The sequence below is a fragment of the Melopsittacus undulatus genome, chromosome 4, assembly GCF_012275295.1.
Source record: "Melopsittacus undulatus isolate bMelUnd1 chromosome 4, bMelUnd1.mat.Z, whole genome shotgun sequence".
NCBI lineage: Eukaryota > Metazoa > Chordata > Aves > Psittaciformes > Psittaculidae > Melopsittacus > Melopsittacus undulatus.
The window spans coordinates 76,339,351-76,364,892 of NC_047530.1; the positions used below are offsets into that span (position 1 = coordinate 76,339,351).

General features: G+C 35.4%; 1 protein-coding gene across 1 annotated transcript in view; it reads right to left on the minus strand.

Annotated features, from left to right (window-relative positions):
- Positions 1-25,542, minus strand: part of ARHGAP15 (Rho GTPase activating protein 15) — a 330,968-nt gene that overhangs the window by 106,299 nt on the left and 199,127 nt on the right. Inside the window, exons 10-11 of the mRNA XM_005153752.3 lie at positions 23,928-24,026; positions 1,930-2,007 (exon numbers count right to left, since the gene is read on the minus strand). Of these exons, the coding sequence (XP_005153809.1) occupies positions 1,930-2,007; positions 23,928-24,026 (177 nt within the window). The remainder of the gene's footprint in view (positions 1-1,929; positions 2,008-23,927; positions 24,027-25,542) is intronic.

Consider the following 25,542-nt stretch of genomic DNA (forward strand, 5'->3'; position numbering starts at 1 on the left):
AGGACATATAAGGGGTTCTCAGGTGGATAATAATACTTCCCATTGAAAATCTATTTCATTATGATAAAAATGCAAAAGTACCTTAGTTGTATCAATAAAGACTAACATAAGAAACAGTAATTATCACAAGTGATAAGACGATAATATAGTTCTCAAGGGTTACTAGTTTTCTTTGAATTTTCTTTTGTCCCTCAACAACAGATTTCTTGCACATGCCACTGTCAGAGTGTCTCTCATGTACTACTGACTTCACCTTTATATATTAATCTTAAAGTGGTATAAACCAGCAGAAAAAGGTGCCTGGTATCTCTGCTACAGAAAAAAACAGCTTAGAATTCTGTCTAGCTTTACAGCATCAACCCATCTGTTTTAGGTGAAAACTTTAGTAATGTTAACCTAAAGTACATTAACCTTTGGATGACATGATAGACAGGGACATTATTTTTATGGCACATATTTTCCTGAGCAAAGATCCTAGGCAGTAAAGAAGGATAGAAAATCCTGGTTTTGCCCTTCTGTCTCCAAACAAAATACAATGTATGGTGTTTTGAAAAGCAACACAGACAACATTATCAACACACAAATACCCAACAGCTATAAATCTAAGTGAAGCCCAGTAGTGAGTCAAAACCATGAGGCTGATTGATAAATGATGATTTATTCAATTTCACTGTTTACTGGCACCAATACCGATTCCTCATAAACCACATTTCATCCTCCAGTTTCAGCTGAAAAGAAGTCTAATCTAGAGCAGCTGAGGAGGTGGCAAACACCTACTGCTCCCCTGAAACCTTCCCTAAAGATCTAAATGGAGGCTTGAAGGTGAGAATATTTTTATGTCTTGCATATTTCAATTTAATGAGAACTTTTGAGTCAAAAGTCTTCGTTTATGTATAGTACAAAACTAACTGGGGAAATTGTTCTCCAACAGCTATAGTATCCAAGAAACCACATACAATATACAATATTTAGAAGTTCTGGTGATAGTCTCCAGGTAACTTTAAAAGAGTTAATAAAAAGTAGGAGAAAATATTGCTGGAGCTTCACATTTATACTTCATTAATTCAAGAGTCTTTAATGCATCTTAAGATTTGGGATTTTTCCTAATTTCTGTGAAGCTTTATTTTATTTTCTCATTAAATAGTATCAAGAGGTTCAATATCTTCATTGATATTTGCTGAATTATTAGCTCTGGAGATACTTAGTTTTTGCCAAGAGTAGTAAACTATTCAAAGAGGTGACTGCGTTTGTCGTTTATTCTAACTAGCCACCAATATCAGCTTCCACACCTGTAACAGTATCTATTGATCAATGTTAGATTCATTTAGGCCACAAATATGAAAAATGTTCTTTTGTAAATGTTGAAATACTTTCAGGAAATATGTACAAGTTGGTTCTAATCCTGGTTCTCAGGTCCCCAAACTATTAATCTTTCAAATTCTTATTTTCTGGGGTAAAAATCTTTGCCCTTTGAAATCAGTGGTAAATTCTCCACTGACTTTGACAGAGGCAGTTCTATACTATTTCCTTTTCAGTTCTTTTCAGCACCTTTTTCTCTTTTGCTGGTTTCCTTTGGATCCCTATTCTACTTTTGGTTTTGTTTACTTTTCAACATCCAAATGATCTGCTATTTTTCCTTTTTTAATCTTTTTTTTTTCCTCCTCACTTTTATTCTTTGTTTTCTACATATGGGTTAGTTTGTTTCTCAATTCCTGTTTAACTACTATTTTTCTCTGCTTCTTCTGCTCTTTTACTTCTCTCCTAGCTGACATTTCCCTCTGTGCAATATCTTTCTACCTTCCCTTTCCTCTCTTTTTGAAAACATGGCTCATCATTCTATGCCACTAATGTATAGCAGATTCTGAAATACTGTCATCTGAGACAGTTAAGTACTAAACAAAACATTACCAGGGTGGAGGAATCACTTACCCTGATTGACAACAAATCGTAACTTCTGTATTGTTGCCAGATTGCCGCTAACTCTGTATATTCCATCAACATCTAGACCTGAAAGAGAAACACATATTTCATTTTAGATCATATTAGTATTTTTCTTTGTGTGTCTGTCAGGGAGACAGAAGAGCTCTAACAAATCTAAAGAAGAGCAACGTAGTGAATGACTAAAAAATAATCCACCTGACAGCAACTGAAGTGCCTCCTGCCTGATTAAAACAACAATGAAAAATAAAAGTGGTAGATTAAGTTAAGTGAATACAAAACACATACTTATAATTATCTTGTAATTCTGTCAGCAGAATATAGTTCTGCAAGGTTTTGAGTGTGACAGGAAAGGTAGAGTGAATTAGCTCTCATGCTCATGGAGGAGGGCTGTTTGGGATACACACGATGTAAAGCTAGCCCTGCATAAATATGGTGTGTTTAAGTTAATAGTGATGGGAAAATATCTCAGTCTGTGGCCTGGGTTTTCCAGACATGAATTTCTGAGGCTGTGACCCTTCTGAAAGTAAAGCTGTGAGATGCCCACTCTGAAATTATGTGCATGAGACTACACACAACTACCATTTCTCTGCTATATTCTTCATAGTGGATCAGACAAGTTTGAAGATGAAATTAAATATCCCAAATAGCATATGCCCTGGAGTACATTTCTTCATTAATATAGGCCATTCTTTTCAAGGGCAACCTGACAGTCTTGTTTCTCCCTGCATATCTACTCAAGGTTTATCTTCTAGGTGAAACTAGATGTCATACTCTCTTTTGTGACATATTATCTCCTACAGCAAGCTCTGCTGATATGACTGTTTAAAATAGCACTTCCAACCCTGCTTGCATAGTTGTAGCATTTCGAAGCACATGGGAACTGCTCTTCTTTTCCATGAGAATAAGCTTTTGTGCAACAATGACTGAATATTCATGCTTAAAAATTGAAAACACTAAACTGTACTTTGTCATTTCATATTTAAGACTTGAAAGTACATAAGAAGCTAAGAGAACCTACACAAAACAAGTTTGTTTTTTTTTTTTTTTTTAAAGCTACCCATCATTTGGACTACAAGTTTTAATTAGTTATTGGCAAGCAATTTAGAAAAAAAAAAGTCTTTCTCTTGGAAAACGTTAATTTGTCAAACCCAAAAATTTTCAGGAAATATTTAATGACAATGCATCTAGGGAGATTTTTTTTTCATGATTTGGGGTGGGGAAAAGGTAAATCTGAAACTATAGGAAAGAATGAAAACAAGTCTAAAAGCCCAGAAGCCATGTTGTACTAACACTTAAATAGGAAGAAGCTGTTTCAAGTCCTTATTTCAAGGATACTTGCCTCATGTCTTGGCAAACAAATGGCATAGCCAGTGGACTTGACTGGGGGTATGCCTCACTATGTTGAAACATTTTAAAAGTTTTACTTTTCTTTTTGAAACAGACTGAAATCAAATAAAGTTTTTCTTTTTTTTTTTTTGCTTGTTTGCTTTCTCTCTACAAAAAATGCAGTTCTTATGCCTATTCTCTAGGAACACCCTGATCTGGTTTATGCTAAATAATCTATTTTAAAGATGACTTATGTACTGGTTATCTATGTCTTTTATTAGATGATTTTCTATCCTACACCTGTGAGTGTCCTGCAACATAATACTGAGAGTGATGATTCATTTCATTAAGATCCCATTTATATTCAGAGGGATAAAGAAAATGTTTATATGAGAGAAATCAAAAAGGATTTGGTAATCAGAAAAATTTGGAATTTATCCATCTATGGATATATAACATATGAGCAAATGGAAATTACTAAAATGTTTAAGTAAGTAATGCAATTCTATCTTAAATCTGAAAAGTCTCATTCTGTTTTAGAAATGAGAGACAGAGAGCACAAGAATAATTCCCAGCCTAGGAATGTGGTACTCTCCTGGTAAGCAATTAAGAATTGCATCATGCAAATTGAAGTCTAAACCAGAAAGTAAAGAGGAAAAATCAAACAAAAAACCCCCAAAACAGAGTGTTAGCTTTGTATGGATCTAACACAATTCATTTATTAACTTTTTTGGATATATGGAAGTGAAAGCAATACATGTCACTTTTGGTAAAATAACTATGTCTCACATTAATAATTGATTTGGAACCTGCATAAATTATCCAGGTCAGATTAAAAATGACAAATTGGTAGATGTTGCATCTTGCAAAATGATCTGGAATATACAAGTTCATTATTATTGTTATAAATTTCCTTTGATCCAGAGATGAGGGCTTGTTAGCATTTCTTTTGTCTACTCTGCAATATGGTAGAGAAGAAAAAAAAATCCAAGAATATCAAGCCAATTATAGTGTTCACATGCCATCAGCTTTCTGCTCCAAAAACTTTAAAAGTTAAACCAAACCAATGCAAACTGGTGGATTTGGACAACTTTTTCATGACCACATTATCTTAGATGGATTGTTAACAACTTATTTTGGAAACCCAGTGTGGTGCAAAAGAGAAAGAGAGAGAAATATGTCTTTATAGTTCTAATATCATGTTTCTATGAACAATTTTCAAAACAAATTCACTTTTAAGAACACTTCTATCAAGAATAAAAACATCACTGTACTACTGTCATTGTTCATTCATGGCAGGCTATAAATACTGAGGGATCAAGATGAAATAAAAGCCTTACAGAGTTTCCTATCTGATTCTGGCATTCAAGCATAATAGTAAAGAACATTTCAGAAAAAATATTCACTGAGATAAAGTCCGACCCCTGTTCAGTAAAGGCGGACTTTCTTGTATTTTAAAGTGGGTTTTACCAAGAAAGAATCACTGGATTTTGGCCTAAAGGAGAACAAGGATTTTATTTGGTTTATACCCCAATTTCCAGCTGCGTCCCTGTTTGTTTTAATGAGGAACCTGAGAACAGGATGGACCCACAATTAGAAATGATAGCCAAAAGCATGATAATCACTTCAGTATTTCCAGCCTAAATTTTGTAATGGTATGAAAAAATGTAGGAAAGGGGCTTACTCAAGAATGTAGCAGATTAGCTGCCAAATTACAGGCAAATTTTAACTATTTTAATTTGAAAAATTATGCAGATACTCCTAATGAGAAAGTTAAAAGCAAACAAACTTAGGCCTAACTGAGAATCATGAACAATAACAAACATTATATTCACTTTCTGTAACAGCACAGATGTTAGAACACCTATTTAAGAATATTTCTTGCACTCTTGCTTCTAGCCAAAATGGAAATAATTTTGAATGCAGGTCAGTATCAGCTCCAGTAGCAGTTTGAGCTGGAACCAGGTATTGCAGAAAAACATTGAAAACACAAGAAAAAAAAACAAAAAAAAAACAACTAGACTTTGATATTGGTTGAGCTAGTCCTGATGCTTTTTGAACTGTCTTGAATTAAATTTTCTCACTAATTATTTTTTGTTGCACAGAACAAATCCTTCTTCGAAATCACATTGCATTCTGCCTAAGCTTAATCTATATTTGACTATCTTCAAACTGGATATAAAAGGAAATTCTCCACATGTGGGGGGAGGTGGTGGTGGGGGTGGTATGCAGGAATTTCTCCCTCTGTTTTTTAACAAGATTTAGAATTTGAAACATATAATTTTAAATGGTACTAGGTAACTTTCTGCATAGAAACCCATGAAACTTTCACAATTAATGTATCCTGAAATAGGTGTGGTCCCCAGGCCTGGTAGAGTTTTGTAAAAGAAACCATTGTGCTGGATTCAACAACAAAGTGAAGTACAAACTTGAAGAAAGGCATTTTTTAGTTAGTCCTTTCATTTAAAATCAGTTATGTACAGGACAAAACTATTGTGTTTCAAAGGAGACTATTATGCTTTCCCATAAACAGAAAGATCATACGTTTTAAAACTAAAGTATCATTATGTAATCAAGCTGTTGTATTATAAACTATTTTGTGGGCTCAGATGCCCAGGGCTATCTTTACAAATATTTAAGAGGTCATTATCAGGGTATGTTCTCCCTAAAACTATAATTTTTTCCTCGTGTTTTCATATGCATTTTACTATAAATTTCTGATTTATAAACAATTTTTTTAAAGTTTACTAAGGGCACAAATGTGAGGCATGAAGCCATTTAAAGAAGCAGAAATTCTTGAATGCAGCAAATACACCAATGTCAAGATAATATATCTGATAAGAAAACCACCAAAACCAATGTGCAACAAAAATAATGCTTCACTGAAGAATCAATGATTTTATCCCAGTTGAAGGAAAATCGTGGAGATTAACAAATAATAAACCTGATATATTAAAATTTGGCATTAAAAAATACTGTATCTGGATAGGGTTGAAAAGGTAACCCAAGTTTCAGATGAATGTGGAGCAGAAAAAAATGTGTTTGTTTGATGCTATGGAAATCAGAGGTAAAAATGATGAGAACAGTGAAACAAGTTTGAGTTACACCACAGAGAAAAAATGAACATGGGGGCATTAACAGCAAACAAGAGACATGAATGTAAAGTGTGTGGTGCAGAAGTGGTGTGAGTTGAAGACACGTGAACAAAGCAAACCTTGATCAGCTCAGGTTGAAATGACCATCACCTCCATTTGAACATAAAACCACACTTGGTGTGGTTTTCAGTGTTGCTGGTGTCTCTGTCCTGCTTTCTGGTAGGCTTTTTGTGGGATTAGGCATACCCTTAAACTCACAGAGAGAGGCAAGAACTTGACAGTAGGATTTTCTCTACTTTGCTGGAACTGCCACTTCAGTCATCAGAATTACCCACTTCTTGTACTCCTCCCATCAAAGGCTCACACTTGTAAGCCTCAAAACATCATTCCAGCTAACATCAGATATGAAAACAGATCCCATCTCCAGTCCAGAGAACCTGCTCCTCTAGCATGGAAGTGGGTGCTACATAAATGTCTGTTAACTAGTTCTACCAGAACAAGAATAACAAACAAACTTAGGAGACCAAAGAGTAGATGATATTGGAAGTCAATCTGAACGACAAAGATATAATCACTGATGTAAAAATAATCCTTTTTCACTTATCGGTGATGTTTGTCTCTCATTTTCAAACAAAATATAATTACTTGGAAGCCACTAAAGCTGGAAACAGTGTCAATGGTGTTGAAAAAGCAGTAAGAGAGATGCACTTGGAGACTGGCTAGACTGATCTTAGTCCCAGACAGTTTACTTAAATAATAAATTCAGGACTCTATGGACAAATAGCTCATAGCAAAATAAAATTAATCCAAACCACCATGGCTTCATGGCAATTTGGGCCTTGCCTAGAAAACTTGTTGCATTTTTTATAAGACTGGATTTTTGACAGGTCTGGTTGACAAAGGCAGTGGTTTTGAAATAGTATATTTGGATTTCCATGAGGCCTTGTGACTTAGTACTACACGATATTTTGATTAAAACACTTGCATTTTATGGCATTAACAGGTCATATATTATATGGATTAAAAAGTGGCTCAATGACAGACCTCAAAATGTCATAGTTAATGGGAGATATCAGTTAACAAGGTTGCAACTGACAAAGCTCTGAAAACTGAAGCTTTCAGGGCCATCTCGTATCATTATCGGGTGGACAATAAGGAAAAAAATCTTTGTTGGAAATTAAGCAGACCCCTCAAAGATCAGGCAGATATTAAAAGATGATAAGGACAGATAAAGTTATAGAATGTCTTAGTCGCTACCTTAAATGGTTTCAATGTGGTAAAATAAGTTGTTGTATGGAGAAACATAGGGTGGATCCAACATCCCGGAGTGCAGGTTACAAAGGACTTGAGGTTTATTTTATATAATTATCTGAACATGATCTCTCAGTTCAGTGCTATAGCAAATGGGACTGATGTGATCCCTTGAATTATAGAAAGAGGAGTATCAAACAAAAACAGGGAAGGGATTGCATCTTTTCAGGTACTACAAATAGGATCTCCTGTAGAACATTGTACTTGGTATCCTAGCAAATGAAACATCAAATATGTGCTTCATTGCTTCATATTAAAGAGATGATAGAGAGATTTCCTCTCCATTGGTACTTTTCTCATGATTTTCAGGTACTGGACTTGTGATCAACACTGCCCAGATGCAGGACCTGTGACAAACAAGCCTGAATTCAATGCAACATGAACAAGATTTTCTTCATTCTATTATTAGTAGAAATCATTGCATCAGAATTTAGTAAAGGCAGAGACAGTGGAGGAAAGAATGGAGAGAGGAAATTGTACTAGTTCTTAACAGGCTAAGAAAGAATCCTATAGGAGGTGTTTGACATGAGATTTGTGAATCTCTAGGAAATTAGCTAAGAAGAAACAATTCTATGTTTGACTGCAATAATATCAAGAAGATGAGGGCATTCCTACATAAAAAGAGAATCTCATTTTTTCTTACAGTAATAACTTCAAGATGCAATGAAAGGAGAAAAGCTTGACTAAGATCTTATTGTTTTCAAGACCCTAAAGAAATTGTTTAATGCAAGCAATTACAGCACTGAATATGAGCATTACACACTGAGAATAAGTAACAAGTGAATATGATGGATGATATACTTTATTCTGTTTCATATCACTTGATGGTAGAATTTCCACTTGGATATTTATATAAAAATAAATAAGGGTAGCAACAGTACACAGCAAGTGCAATTTAAACTTGCACACAGTTCACTGCTATGCAAGATTTCTGTTTAATCCCTAAATCAAGCCTGCTATGCCTTCATCTTCTTCTCTATTGCGTTGCACTGTCTGACATTCAAGCAGTTTACGGTTTAAAAGCCCCAGGAACAAGAAGACTTACTCAGAAGGCTCCCTGTAGCATAAAACAAAACTGGGCTTTGAAGCTATTTGTTTTGAATAAAACCATCGAACATGCAGTCTGCTCACTATAATTTTGCCGTTATCTCCAATATATACTTCTGCCATTCTGACAGTCCTACTTCTTGCAGCTAAACAAAGTGACCTCATTGCTTTCCACTGCATTTTCTTTTAAACATTGGCTGGGATGACTGAGATTCAGGAATGTGGGAAAATGGATTCCCAAGCCACGTCCATCCCCTTTAATTCTGAGCTGTAATTTTTGGCTTGGCTTGAATCACAGTCATCACATTTCAGTCTGAATCTCTCTGTAAAGTGATCTTTCTTAAACATTTCTTTCACTCATCATGGGATCAGAAACAAAGCCATTCTAGTCTTTCAGTGAAACACTTACAAACGTCTTTTTACAGCGACTCACAAGAGCTGAATTTCCTTTAAAAATGTTTGAAAAAGAGGAGGTTTTCATTGCCTGATTGTCCTCTTTGTGAATCTTGTCATCTGTATGCCATGAGCTACAGCTATTTTAATCTGTTTTTGTTTGCAATCCATTTGGTGTCCGCCCAAGAAAATGCAGGTGATTCTAATTAACTTACTGCTGAAGATGTGGAAAAATCTCAATTGTGCTATGGAGAATTACACACTTAAAACCTTCCCTCTATTATTTATAACAGCTTATTAATGAAAAAGATTACATGAATACATTTACCACCTGATTCATTTTTGTTCACTTTTTAAATAAACAAGGTTTATGTTAAAGGGGAAAAACCCCTACCATACAGACCTCAAGTACAAGCATCAGCTCATTGGTTTTAATAAAATGACAGTTTAAAAAGAAATCAGAATTATCTTGTGTCATGCAATACAGTATAATATCTGAAATTACCAAAGGTTTGAAAATAGCCTTTCTCTCTCTGTATTATATCAGTATTTAATTTTGTGATTTTTTTTTCCATTTTGTTTGCTTGTTTATTTTCTCTTTTGATATCCCCTTCACCGCTTCCATTTGCTCTCATTTGCTGCAATAACTGATTCTCATGTATGGGTTAGTAGATCCATTCTGACCAATGCTTAATGTATCAAATAAAATAGGATTTCTATGGTTCTTTGCTGCTTTACCAAACATATTTTTTTTTTTTCCCTGCTTGACCTAAAAGTTTTTCAGGTGTATTAGGAATCTTCAAAAGCTGGATTGTCCTTCACCAGAATCTCTTTTAGGATATAATCAGCTTCATGTTTCCAGAGATGTGCAGCTTCCAACTTTTACCTGCCTGGCATTGTGGCCATAAGATACTATGGTGACTCACAGAAGGGAATTTCAGGTAAAAAGCTTTAAGTCATTTGCAGGAAAATCAATAGATGTTAAATACTAGCACTGAATATTTTCTGCTAGGTACAGCTACCAACAGGCAGTTTACCAACTTCCATCTGTTACTAATTCTATTATTCTGCACCATGCAATAGATGCTGGGATAGTCTAATTTAAATGTGATGACAATGTGGATAATGCAGTTTATTTCTGGGAGGATAAAAGCCTGAATAAAGGTTATCATTTTAGGAGAAGCTGACGATGGAAAAACTCATCCACTGTGTGACATGATCAGAACAGCTGGGGATGTAATGTGGAGAGTGGGGGAGAAGAGAGCCAAGGTATTTCGTATGTTCAAGAAATATATACTACATTGCCATTTCTTATATCCCAGCTGTGCCTGTTAACTTCTGGAAATATGTACAGCTCAGCAATTAAGCATACTTGAATGATATTTACTGCAATGTGCATTATAAGACATTTTCTGTCACATATTAAGTTCTGAAAGAGTTAAGTAAAATGAAAAATACAGGCTCAAGATTATATCTGTCATGGATGGAAATAGTACATTTATGCCTCATTGTAATCCATTCATTGGTTTATGGACCCTGAGCCCTCCAGGGAGTGTCACAACTCCACATGATACTGCTGAGAGCTGTATTTTGCTTTTGGATTTCTGATTTAGCTGAAAGAAGTTTAAAAACACATGTAGCCTGACAACTCCCTGTTGGCTATACAACTGAGGAGGGTCAAGAGCATAAAGTATTCCAGCAAAAGCCAGCTGTAACTTATGCTTGCTAAACTGGCTGAAGATCTGCCTGTTACAGACAGTAGCATACAAGAAATTTATGCATTTTGCTAAATCCTCCCACTTTGGTTAAATTGTGCTTCATTTGGGAATCCATCATCAACAACATCATGCCTGTGTTTTTTGGGCAACATCAGAACACTATGGGAAATTGCACTTTGGGGGGTCTAACTCTCCTCTTAGGACTATATAGGATTTTCAGTCAGGTCCACTGACATCAGTAGGAACTGTGGTTAAAAGCTAAGGGGCAGATGCAATTCTCCAAGCATCCCTTATTCCCAATGATGATTTTAAAGAGATTTTAGTGCACAGTAGGGACAAGCATTTTCCCATCTTTCACGATGGTGAGAGATTAAATTAGATCTCAGTAATGTAACCTCTCTATCCTGAATAGTACTGCTGCTTATCGGACTTCTAATGCTTGGAAGCGAAAGAACCTTAAATTTGGGCACATAATCTTCAGCCAAAATGGGTAAAGGATTTGTATTTTCTGGACTGTACTGCCCTTGTTTGGCAAATATATTTATTTATTTTTAATGATAGTGACTGGGATAGGAAATTTTGGATGGAAAAAGGATATATAGGGTGGAAACTGAAAGTCACAAGACTGCTTCTTTCATAACTTCTTGGCTTTTTAGTGATGGCTGAGGAGTCCATACAGGCCCAATACTCTTTCCTTTAACAGATCAATTTTTTTACTGGACAGCTTGAAGCTATGTTCTGTGCAAACTTAGATGTCTCAAGGTTATCTGTCTCTCCTGTCTTCAGGAACTGTTGTCCTGTCTGTGGACACTTCTTACAGCTGTTGATCATTGCTGGGGAATGGATCCAAATACAGAGTTCAGGCTCTCATGAGCAGTTGGTAACACTCTTTGTTTACTCATATCATATAGTAAGCATCTACCTTAGTATTTGCTTTTTAAGTGGGAGAAAACATTTAAAAGTTAGATTCTTTAGTCTAAGGCACTTTATCAGATACCTTTTGGTATTACAGTCCATGCCTGCATGGAAAACTCAGAAGCTCTCTTGAAAGATAAGTATACATATGGCTATCTAACACCAACTTACTGAATTCTTTGCATTTCATATCTGTCTGACATATAAATGTGATAATACAAAGGTGTGTGTATTTATGTATGTATATAGATAAGATATTTACTTTAATAATGTCTTTCCCAGAACACACTGCACACTTTTAAAAACAAAATAATGATGAAAATCTTGAGATTCTACTGAATGCTCTAACCTTACTTTGTATGAGAAATCTGTAGACTAATAAGTGAGGAAAAATTTCTTGGTTTTGAAAAGTCATATTTAGTGTTATGAAACAGTGACATTAAGCAGCACTACGTGAAAAAACCCAGAAACATTAATTTTAATATTACACAAACCTATGGTGCTTAGATATTTTTCCACTTTTTTTTTTCCCCTCATCTTAACTACAGGACTTTTCAGCTATAAACATGATTTTTCCTGTTATTCACACTACATTATCCATCCCTAAACAGGTTCAGGTAATTTAAAACCTTTTTTTTCCTGCTTCTATTTAATTTGGACACAATATGAACCAGCAGCAAAGCCACATTCAGAAAAAAATGAAGTAAAAATATCTATAGAAATCATAAAAATCCTGAACTGTGGCAAGTCTCAAAAAACTGAGGAGACTAACACATACTTCATTACTTTGACAGAAGCAACTCCATAATTTTCATTTTATGGTTTGACAGGCGTACCATGGTATACTATATTAAAATGGCATATACACATACCATTGTGTATGAATGGCTGAGGAACTCCCCAAAAAGATGGTTTAAGTGTAGTTTCAAATGGAACAAATTGCTTTCTCCTTTAAAATATGCAAAAAAAGAACCAAACCAACCCAATTCCCACAATGAAATGCAAATAGTATAACTGAAACATAACTAAAACATGCAAGAAATACAGAATAATAAAAAAATACTGACTTTTGAGAAGATATCTAGCTGTTGGCAATAAAATGCATTGGATAGCTGTTGGCTGAATTTGGTTGAAGTAAAGGAATAGATATGAGTATCATTTGATATTTTCATGCAAGCTAATTATTTCAAAATTTGAAGCTACAGGAAGAATTTTGATTTGAATCGTTGTCTTTGTATCTTAATGCTGACTGTGACACGAAATGACGTAAGAAAGGTAGAAATCCAATCTCATCCCTTTTACTAGGGTTCACACAGACACTGGTATTTTTTATGTCTTGGAAAGGCAAAGTTGGCATACAGTGTTTTCCATTTATGATCTCCTTCTTTGGTGAAAATTCTAGTAATTATTAATGACATTTACCATAAGACATCCAAGACAGCTGCAAAGTTTCTAAAGGAAACTGTTCCTGTAAGCTGTGTTTTTCATGTTTTTAACATATGACATATCAGAATACAAAAATGCAGCTGAAATAGGGGTGATAAAAGAAACCATTGTGAACAATTTTTAGTGTGAAAATTCAGATACTTTTCAAACAGCAATCTATCATGACTGTTTGCAAAGTATCAAAAAAGATTGTGCCTTTGCTCAGTGATGGTTGAAATGTTCCTGTGCACAAAGCACTGTCACTGTATCAGTGCTGCTTATGACCAGAGAGTGGTCACTGCTGTGAGTATGGTCCTACAAGTCACGGATCAGGGCATTAAATTAAGCATTTTGTGGGCTCCTCTGTTTAAGTGGTACAGTAGGAAAAGCTGACTGATTAAACACCCTTCCAGTATCTTCCATGTTCCTGTTTGGATTCAAGTCTGGCTTCAAGTTTAGCTGGGCTGGAGAATTGGAATGTTTTTATTTTCAGTGGTTCGAGTAGATGCTAGCTTGTTCAAAGTTAAGGTTATAGCCAAAATTACTGCAGTTTTCACTAGAAGAGGTTGTACCTTATCCTTCTATGAAGGTTTGTTAAAAATATGTAGCACCTGATAATTTAACACTAAATGAGTGGCTGCTAAATTTCCCATCTCTGTCTCACACACACACACACACATCTACACACAGAGGAATGCTTCTTGACTGCCAAGCTATGCGCCAAGATTTTGTTCACTTTAATCTCAATCTTATGAGTTAGAAAACCATGAAACAAAGTATTTACCAAGTATGCTGACAGATTTTTAGTTCTAGTGGCTTCACAGGGCATCACTGCAAGTACACTGAAAAACTTTTTCTTATTAAAGGTTTCTGAGATGATCCATTTTCCTTTTAAGTCAATATGAGCAGTATCACCATGAAGAACTCAACACTTTCTAACTGATACCATACACTTATGAAAATGATTTCATTTCTAAGTAAACAAAAAGTTGTGGCACCTCCAACCCCATTGTGTGGTTACTGCTGGCACAGTAATTGGTGGCAGCTACTTTGGTGTGTTATGTCACGTGATACTGTACCAGTTCAGGACTGACAAATTTAAAGTTATGGTTTAAAATACTTGGGGAAAAATTTCCTGGGAAGATGGAGGTAAGGGGCATGGAATAGCCTCTTTCTGGGTTTTGACAACTTCTTTATTTTCTGAGTGAAGGCATCTCAGACAAGTCCCATCACCTTACCCTTAGTTTGGAAGAGTTCATGGTGATTTTAAAAGCCTCAGTACTACCTGTAAATGGCTTTTATTCTGGGCAACTGAACAAGTTCTTGTTCTTTGTTTTGAAATCCTGAGAGAAAAGGTAGATATTTACATTTCTGATTCAAACATATAAATCCTAAGGCCCTAATCCAAGAAATCACTGAAGCACTTCCTTAACTGTAAGGAATAATCACAGGAAACCACAAAATAGATCTATTCAGGTCCTTAGAGAAGTTTCTATCTGTTTTAGTGGACAGAGACCAGTATCAGTAAAGCAGGAATTATACAAAGAAATAATCTATATCCATAACAAAGTAGAATAAACATGAGAAAACAGCTTCTAATAGAAATATTTGTTTCCCAAGAATTTCAGTTATTTGAAAAGCATAATCGCTGATACCAAAAAGAAAATAAAAAAATAAAAAGGTGCATGAAAGAAACATGAAGAGAAAGCTGGACCAGGACAGCTGGAGTTGCTCAGGATCCAAGTGATATAGTTCTGTTCTGTTATGAAACAAAACGGCCACATTTTGCTCTCATTTACATTCCTCCCAAACCAGGGAACATTGTTTGTCTGTGTGAAGACAAAAAGAAGTTGGTTTGCTATATAATTACATCCATGATCCGTGAGGATCCTGATTGTAATAAGACAATATGCTAAGTGAATATATAACTGGCGATCTTTAAAAGACTTGTTAATTCCTTGGGGGTTTATCATGCTGTAGTCAATTTAGGGACAATTCAGTTACTAGATTGCTAGCAATATTGGTTTCGTAAACTCGGGGGAGTAAAATGAGCTAAAAAATCTTCTCTTAAAGAAGTGAAACCCTTAACATAAAGCCTCCTTTTTAAGCTACCCTCTTACTTTGCCTTCTGCCTTGTTCCTGAAGATTTCTGTTAGTACAATTTCTCTCACTTAGGTATCAATCCCATTAGACTGCTATATTATATGGTTAAAACATTGATGTAACACAAGCTGCTACAACAAATAATTGAAGCAAGAAAATACAACAGCAGTTATTTGTTCTCTTGAATTGCAGGCAAAAAAAAAGGAGACAAGTTTTTTTAAACTGACCCCATAGTGTTGCATATAGACAGCAAAACTTTTTTTTAATGTGTTTTATTGCTGTAAAACTTTTTTGAGAAAAAAAAATATAGTGTAGTTGTAGTTTGTTCATTTGTTTGGTTTTTGTTTTCCATAGGAAAAGCAATTAGTCTGCATTATGGAATTACACCTTCATAATTTTATTTATTTATTTTTTTAAGCAACAGGGATGTTGAAATAATCTAAAAGTATAACTACCCCTTTCCCCCCCCCCCCCCCCCCCCCCCCCCCCCCCCAGAAACTTGATGGATTTAATTTATTCAGTGTGCGTGTGTGTCTGCATGTGAACATCTCCTCTAGGCTGAGACTCATTTTGTCAAGTGCTAGCCCAAAGTGTTTTTCTATTAATGGCTAAACTGTAAGGTCTGACTAAATGGGGTTTGCAGTGAGTACTGCCAGCTCCTTGTCTGTGATGGCATGTGTGCTGTACTAGGGCATAGCTCCTCACATACCCAATTTATTCAGGAGGAAAAGAGAGGACTTCTGTGTCTATCATTTTATCTTTTTCATAGCTAGGAGTTGGATACCCTCACATGTGAGCTTCCCTGAATCTGACTCTGACCAGGGGGTATGTCAGGACCTTCATTTTCTCTTTGGCACAGAGTAAGCAACAGAGACAGTCAGCTGGCTTTAAATTTTTCTAGATTTTTTGTTTCAGTGTGTACAAATGTCACTGCTTGATTTACAAAGTATATTAACATTATTTTAATATCTACAAAATGTTGTTCGATTCTTTTTTATTTCATACATTAAGTGGTTTATTTTATTTATTAAGCCTATTGAAAAAGATTTTATTGAAAATATTGAAGACAAAATGGCTTGTTTCCTTCTACATGTTCACTAATAGATATATTATACAATGCTAGAAAAAAGGCAAAAGGCCAAACTCATCTCTGGTGTAATTCCAGTAAAAGCAATAAAATTACACAAGGCATGAATTTGGCCCAGGCATTGTAAATGTTACTCTGGTGCACACTGAGTGTCTGCTTGTTGTTACTGGCAGGGCTTACAATACAAATTCCCCTTTTTTTCACAGAAATACATATATTTCTCTGGAACAGATTAATCAATGAAGCAGGTATCAGGTAACTATGACAAAGACATCAACTGGTTAAAATGTCTGCCTTTTTTGTAGCTTTTTCTTCTTGTAACTAGCTTACAATCCCAGCTTCCAATTTTTTAAAAATATATATTTATTCTCTCTTTTGTGCATTGTCATTGCAAGACCTTTTTTTTTTTCCCCTGCTGTTGTCTCCTTTTCTCTAATTTGTCTTGCATGCCCTTCCTTGATGCTTCCTGTTGACACTTCTCAATATTTTTTCTAACTCAGAATGTGGCTTTCTAGCAGACATAGAGGCCCCAGAGTGAATACCCTTCTGAGCCAATTCTGACTTGGACCTTGCACAATGCTATTAACTGGCTCTTAGTCTAAGAAAGGTGGCTATAACGGGATTGCCTGTGCCTGAAGACAGAAATGATTGTGGAAATCTTGCCAATATGTTTGCACTACATTCAACCATTTTTAATTTTTACTCAAAAAAATAAAATAAAAAAAAAGGACCAAACCATTTTAAATCACAGACTTACAAGGGCAATGCAATATTGCATTCATCTGTACATTTAAATTTATCCTTGTTAGCCACTTTAAAGTAAACACAGTTCAATGCCCTTGGAAACAGTTTTCTTCAGCCCACTAGACTTCCCTGGAAAAAGGCTTTATCTTATGAACTGCTGGATATTTGTGTGTACATGTAATTCTTTTCCTATCAGCCTGTTTTTTTCCCCCTCTTTTTTTTTTTTTTACATATAAAAGTTGTGAGCAGAAGCTTCCTTGGAACAAGACAGAATCATAAAAGACTTCAGGAATCTCATCACAAGCTAAACAGTACAAATTGCACATTCTTCATGGAAGTATTAGCTTTTAGTGCGTGCCTGGATCCAAGCATAATAGATTATCCCAAAGTGGGAAAGAATGAACAGTACAAAATTAGCAGAACTGGGAGCTCAGATCATTTGGTGGAGCAATATGATCTCTGTACTTTCAGGGTACTGAATTTTAAAGCCACTGGAAACAGTATGTAAAATTATATCAGAATAAGCAAGGAAGCATGTGTAGGCCTGGCAGGAGGGGGAAAGGAGGTTGGAAAATACCTTTTCAGAGGAAAATAAGTGCTAAAAATCAGTGAATGAGCTTGTAGGAAACAAACTGCTATTCATGAGCAATTTCTTGCTCTGAGGATTGAAATATGCTAAAAGATACAACAGACAAAAAACAAATAAAATACATTTCAGTGGTTGTTCAGGGGCCAAGTGCTGTTGGAGAATAATCCTGCACTCAGACAGAAATATAAAACTGCACAGGATTGGTCGGTCTCCTGAGGTTTCCCTTCTTCTCAAGGAAACCTTGCCAGAGTCCTTTATGCCACCAGCTGATGGGTTTGGTTTTATCGTGCTGGGAAGTAGCCCAGGAACACTGTACATTTAATGGAAGCTTAAAGATGGTGGTGAGCATACTCTGGCAGATGTACCTTGTACTTTCTGACTGCCTTCTTCAGGTCCTCAGGAATAGGAATGAATTATTCTTGAGAACAAAGATATAAAAAAAAATGCTGAAGTTAAATACACCCTGGAGGAGCAAGTCACTGAACACAAATCTAATAATATGGAGTCTTACAATACGTATAGGAATATAAGCTGCTAGAGGTTGTATATCGTGGCTATTAATACATACCTTAGCTGCAGAAGCCTCACTTCCTCTGCCATCCTCACTGTGCTTCTGTAATCTAACTGCACTGTATCAGTGATCCTAGCATGAGAATCATCAGCTTTAGGGAACATTTGGGATTTATTTTTTTCAATTCTTCTGCAGTGTTCTGTTCCATTAGAAAGTGAAATAGCATTAAAATGTTTTAAAAACTCTTTTTTATCCTGGCTATATAAATATATCTACAATACTTTATAATTTTAAAACTCATTTCCTCTTTGCTTAACTCCTTGAGATAAGCAAACTCTCTTTTATGTAAACTTTCTACTAGAATACTGACTACCTTTTAAGCGGTATATGATTTAGAAGGTAATGAAATATCACTTTCTTATTTTTCTTTTTTTTATAAATAGGTTTTAAAGTGCTTTTTGCTGCACTTTAGCTTTTAGATTAAGAGATAAAACTGATGAAAGGGACATAACCTTCTGTCACAGAGCAGCATGGATATTGTGAGGTGAGGTACTTTAAAATACCATTTTTAACTTCATTTCTCTTCATCAAGATGACTGTATTTCTTTACTACATCCCATAAGGTAGTTTATCTTTGTGGATAAAGACATCTTCTTCCTTAAGCACCGACTATTGTGTGGTATGAGACTTAGTGTCTGTGCATGCCTGCAATGATATTGTATATAATCAAATCACAGCTATAGACATTAAAGCCAAACTGAGTCTTGATTTTAGGTGCTTTAGGGTGTCAAACTTTGGACACCTCTGAGAAATCTGACTTTCAGAGAGCAAGTGTTTAAAACTTCTTTTGAAACCATGTCTTCTTAAAATTGCACACCCAGCTTTTAAAGTTCCTAATGGTCACTTCTGAAGTCTTACTGGCATACCCACTCCTACCCCAGAGGATGAGAGCCCCAAACCAAGAGCCCTAAGCTCAGGGTTTTTTTGTTGCTGCTTTTATTGAACATGATTTGTTCACTGGGGATCAGAGTAATGAAACCCAGTAAATAATACATTGGGAAAACAGAGAAGATAACAAAAGGAAATAGTTAAGGTACTATAATAATTTTAGCCATTCTTTTTTCAGGTCACTATAATCTGCCCAAAGATAACTAATTGTTCAAAGTAAACATTCCACTCAGACCACAAAAGGAATCCATTACACAAACATATAATTCACAGTCATTTTTAGTGGGCTGTAAACAGTTTGGAATGAGCATAAAATGGGACAAAAATCAAAGTGAGCATTTAGAAATGAAAAAGTGTTTGCTACAAAAGGTCAGTCCCTTTACTTGGCAAACTATGTAGAAAAGCCTGGGAAAATGTTGAACACACAAGCAGTAAGGGAATTTTAAAGCCAACAACCTCCCTGTTTCTTTAAACAGACATCGGAACCTATAACTGGATCCTGTCAAACAAACGACAGCAAAAAAACATAACAGCTGCTAAGAAGTAAAGTTGAAAGATAAAGTTTTCTAAGTTAAGAACCTTCTCAGAAGTGGACTAGAGGCCTTTCTTAAATCTTTAAGCAAGGTTATGGATCCCAGGGTGGCTTTTAGGCATTGAATCAAATATGTAATTTTGTGTATCATTCCTGTCAGTGCATCCTGTGCTCCAAGAAAAGCAACAGAAAACAATGTTTTCAATGTCCAGTTTAGAATGGAAATGGTACCTGTAATCATCAGCTTTGCTGCCTGCAGTATCATTTTTCAAGTAATTTCTGCCGATTTGAGAACACTAGCTTGGATTTGGGAATGGAGGGAGAAAATGAAGGATGTTTCAATAGAGAAATTAAAGTTATATTATATTTCCTTGGAGCATTAGTACTGCATTTCTTTACAAAACCTAAACTGTACTGGATACCCTCAGTAGGTTTAGGATACTGACTACTCGGGGTGTTCATTTACTCTGTCTTTAGACACGCAGACAAATGATCATCCCTAGAAAACATAAGACTATTTTCACGCGATAAAACATTACTATGAGAAGTACCGGATGGTATTCTGTTTAGATCCAATGCAGACTGATATTTTGGAGTTTGTTTTTTTTTGTTTGTTTGTGTTTGGAGTTTTTGTTTGTTTGTTTGGGGGTTTTTTGGTTGGGTTTTTTTTTCTGTTTGGTTTTGGTTTTGTTTGTGGTTTTTTTTTTTTAATGCATTCTACTCATGCTGGTCACATTTTAAAAAAGGCAAAAAAACAGCTAGAACTTTTAAAGGGTCATGTATAACAAAATAAATAAGCAACTTGAGAAATGACTGGAAATAATATCTTGCCTAGAAACATCAAAAATCTTGCAATGGGCCCCTCCCTTGGCAGGACTGCACAGCATGTGAGTTATAGTATCTGGGAGGATTGTCCCAGGCTTTCCTTGTTGCGCTTTTCAGCTTAGGGTTGGCACTACCTATCAGATGCTTTCTGGGAGAACAAAAAGCATGAAATAGAGATGAAAAAAGTCAGATCAACATACACCCCCAGAAAAGCCTGATCCAAGGTAGGTGTGGATGGCAAAGTAAAGGACTACAAAGAAAAAAACAGATACACTGTTCCGTGAAAAGCTTTCCTTCCAACTCCATGAGAACGCAGAAAGTGTAGAAATACCAAAACTCATTGCATAGTCATTGTATCTCTTCAACCTAATCCTTGCATGGTACAGAATTATTCTTTTATCCTCACAAGGGCACATCATGGGACTCTTCTTTTTGCTATTTAGGACATTGCATTAGATACAAAGTGTACAATGCTCTTTGCCTATATGCTATTGACTCCAGTGGCACAGGTCTGTCTGCATAGCTGTGTAGGACAAGAAGTTGGTTAAAATGTATGAATGAATAAATAGTACAGGAAATAAAAAAAAGACCTTTTTGTTTCTTTGGTTTTTTTTTTAAGTGACAATTGACTTGCAACTTTACAAGAATAAACACATTTTTATTGACTCTCATTATTAAACTCCATTATCAGCTCTGCAAGATGGCTGAGTAAATGTAGAATTTGATTAATAAGAATCCTCCTTCCCAGTCCTATAACTGAAAATACCAAAAGAATCTGAAAAAAAGGAATTTGCTCTTGAACAAGTGAATCCTTGTTGGATAGATAAATATGTATTATGGTGTAAGAATTTTTAGACCAAGCCTTATAACGCACCCCTGTCCTGAAATGGTGAATAAGCAACCAGTAGCCTAGAGGATAAGTGAGCAAAAGCTGATTTAAGTTACAGCAAAATAACTTCAGAATAATTCCTTTGATTTCAATGTAGATATTAATTTAAAAATAGTGTAACTAAACAGGAAATCTTGCCAACAGTTAATAACAACCTCTACATTTTTAATCTGTGGGAGAATGTTGCTTCAGTTGGTTATTATATGTAACCTTATCTACACAGGAAAATGTACTAATTAATATGGTTTATTCAGATTACTGCTAGACTTTCTGTGCACAGTGATAATGCTTTAAAAATCAGAAAAACAAATAGAAAATCAATATGTAAATAATTAAAACCATGAGGTGATAAATAAGAACATAACCATTCAGCAAAAATTGAATGTTCTGTTAGTAACATTTTGGGTTATTTCTCCAAAGGTCTTTTTTTCTAATAATCCTATAACTTATATGAAACACACAAGTAACATTTTTTGGTACAGTTACAGTATGTAGCTGATATATTTTCTAAATCAGAAAAAAAGCTTTTCTACAACAGCCAATATACCAGCTGTACTGAGTATCTAGGCCATCTTACTAAGACTATGAAAGTAAACATACAGTTTTCATTAAATGTGCCTTTCCCATAATTGGTACATAAGTATTTCCCATGACTCTGCAGTTGAGTATCTTGGCTGGAGGCATATCTGGCCATTAAGAGGAGGGCTTCAGATCTGTTGAGTCTCAGCCATGCCGGGAGACTTGGCACCTCCACATACTGCTTCCTAATACCAGCCCTGGTATAAAATGTCATCAGAAGCTTGCATAAACATTGGACTTAGCTTCACATAAATTACTGCTGTCCTGAGATACTTTATGCCAGAACTTAGTAAAAACAGCACTGAGTAAATAAAATGTGAGTAAATGCAAGTATCTTAATCCAAGAAAACGATAATAGAAAAAGCTATGTAGCAAATATAAACTTATAAATACAGTGATAAAATAAATTTTTTATCTCTGCCATATGATTAGCTTTTATTTATATATTACACTAACTAAAAAGGATAGACATCTCTAAGTCACAGGAAGTTTGAAGGAAACACCACAACAATAATGCAGTACTCCAAAGGAGGAACTCCTTTGAAGAAACAGTGGTATTTTCATTTTCTTCCATGAACATTTTTCTGATAATCCCACAGACAATAAACATTTAATTAGATGTCTTTGATTTTTCTATTACTGTTCAGCAGTGCAAAGACCTCTGGCCACAGTTCTCCTAGAGGAGTGGTCAGATATATCTGTGAAATATCTAGTGCATCTTTTGGAGAACCTGTGCTAAAATCATAACCGAACAGTCAATTAGACATATTCTGCATGGCATGCAATTTTTATAATCTAACCTCTGCTTTTCCTTTTCATGTTCTGAATTTCTCCTTGCAATTTCTCCTCTATTAATAGTCACTTCACATGTTTCTCCCCTTTGACTCTCTTTATCCACACTCCAGCCTTTCTCCAGAAAACCAATGCTACTATCTCCCCCTACTGAAAGATTTCCAGTTTGTTAGTCTTTGACTTCCTGCCAATCATTCTGGGAATAATAATATCCAAGTGCTCTCTTTGCTGTATAATTAAAGCATGAATTTCCCAGAGTTTGAAACTCCAGGGTAGTTTTATTGCACCTTTCACTATAAAACCAGGTAACAATGATGGAATTAAAATAGGTTTTTCCTTTGTGGTTAATGGTCTAAGCATCTTTTTATTTTTCATTGGTTCCCTTGTTCTGAGACTCCAGTATATGGCAGTGACAATGGGTTCACCCAGCCTTATTCTGAAAATAAATTTTCTATCTTTTGCAAGATATATGTTTCCCCAGATCCCTGGAACAAGTTGTAAACTTGTAACAGATGGTGATGAAGCCACACATTTTTATACAATACATTTTAAGATTCTGCATCTACCGCATGTACCTTCCAAAGAAAATGACCTTCAGTGAGAGAAGATACACTCTGCAGAAAAGAAGGCAGGCAACGGTGTTAAGTACTTTTTTTTTTTATACTATGTAAATCCTTCTTATTAATCAAAGCTTTTAATGAGGGTGAATATTAATTCCAATGTTCTTACAATATGATAGCTATTTAAAATAACTGTAAAAATTAGATACCTGCATGCATTAAAAAAATATGGTCACACTAGAATATTTATTTTGGATGAATACAATGCAAGACTTACTTAGGAAAAAGTATTGGAATTATATTAAGCAAAGACTTCAGAGTGAATGTTGCTGACATTTTATTGATGTTTAGCATTTGGTTAACCAGAGAATGGCTAAACCAACCACATGTCAAGCAGACTATATGGAGTAGTTAGCATGAATGGATTATGTTAATTTTTATAATGAAAATGAACTTACAGAATGTGATATTGTTCAGTTCGTAACTATATTATGAACTCAAGTGCATGCCTATGATGGCAATTCAAGCAGAGTTAAAAGGTTGAAGTTCTGTTCACTAACAGAGAAAAAGAATAGTGTTAAATATTAAGGTACCCACCTCTTCTTTCAACAGCTTTTATACACAGTCTTACAAACTGGGGGACTGTAGATTTCTCATGCTCACAAACCAAGTGCAAATGGGAGCCAAAAATTTGATCTACATTTGAGAAAAAAAGAGGAAAATAGATTAAGATATATTATTAGTAGTGGGATTTTCATCCTTCTGAGCTTGCACATTAAATAAAGGGTCAACTATCAAAGATGGACAGACAAAGTTGGAAACAAGCCCTTTTTGAGTCCTGCTGGTCACTAGCTTCTGCCGCAGAGCCAAATGTCTCAGGACCTGCTGCTGGTAGCACTTGGATACTACCTCCTGTGTTCTACTTTCAGTTGCCATTTACACATTGGCCTTGATCTTCCTAAAGTCTGGAGGTCTCTGAAGCTTGCTTTGACCACCCGTAAAACGTGAAGGCCATTCTAGGTATACAGGTATTCTAGGTATACAGTTCTGTATCTTGTTGAATCCGAAATCCTACGTGATAAGAACTGCTGGTCCAACCTTGAAACCCATATGTTGGGTAGCCTTCTTTTCTATGCATACAGAGATTCTCTTTTCCCATAGAGTACTGTAGGGGTGCAAGGGCCTCATCACTTTGCAACATTAGGACTTAGTACAAATTCATCCCATCTTTGCAGAAGTTTTTTTTTAATCAGCAAAGTAACTGTTTAAAAAAATAGAAAGTACTAGATAACTTTTGATGAGGATTGCATCTTACACCAAGTTTAACTTATGATTTGTATTGTTTCTTTGATGAATAATTATTTAATTAGATAATGTTACCATTTAGTTTTTATGATTTCAAAGTTTTGATCAACTTTGAATGTTGATCTTAAAACATATTTGTATAAGCAGGTTAAACTTTTCAGACTACAAATTAGCTTCCTCATTTCCACTCTATACGTTTGAAAAATTATGAAACGAGAAATCAGTAATGGGGATGCTGTCAGCTAGAATCAAAATGAATCAAACAGATGAGAGAAACTGCTCAATAGGAGTCAATTAAATGCTGAAACAAAAGGAGTGTACTATCATCATTTATCCAAAGAGTCAGTCTCCATATAGCATTTCAACAGAGTACTACAGTTTGGAAATTGACCTAGAGGCTTTGAAAATGATTGTATAGATAGCTGAAGGGTTCTAGCACAAGCCTGGGCTCCTCACAGTGAACCCAACAAGCCTACAGCTCCCATGGCACAGGATATTTCCTTCATAGCCCCACCACCTTCCATCATAAGCAGCTTGAGTGCTGCCTCCTCCAAGCAGCACACCTTTTTCTCACTAACAGGCAGAAAACTATTTATTTTCTTCTTTACAAATACTTTTCTTTTAACACTGTTAATCACTAACATTTCTTATTAAGCTTAGATTTCAAGAACAACTTGACTTCCTTTTCTTTCACAGAATCACATAATAATTGATGTTGGAAGGAACCACTGGAGGTCATCTAGTCTAACCTCCATCCTCAAACAGAGTCACTAGATTACATTGCTCAGGATTGTTTCCCCAGAGTAGGGAACAATCAGAGAAACAAGGTGGAGTGAATGGGGTGGTTTGAACTTCTTATCAAAGTTCAAAAACGTGTATCAGGGAATTTATTCCAGCATCTCCCAAT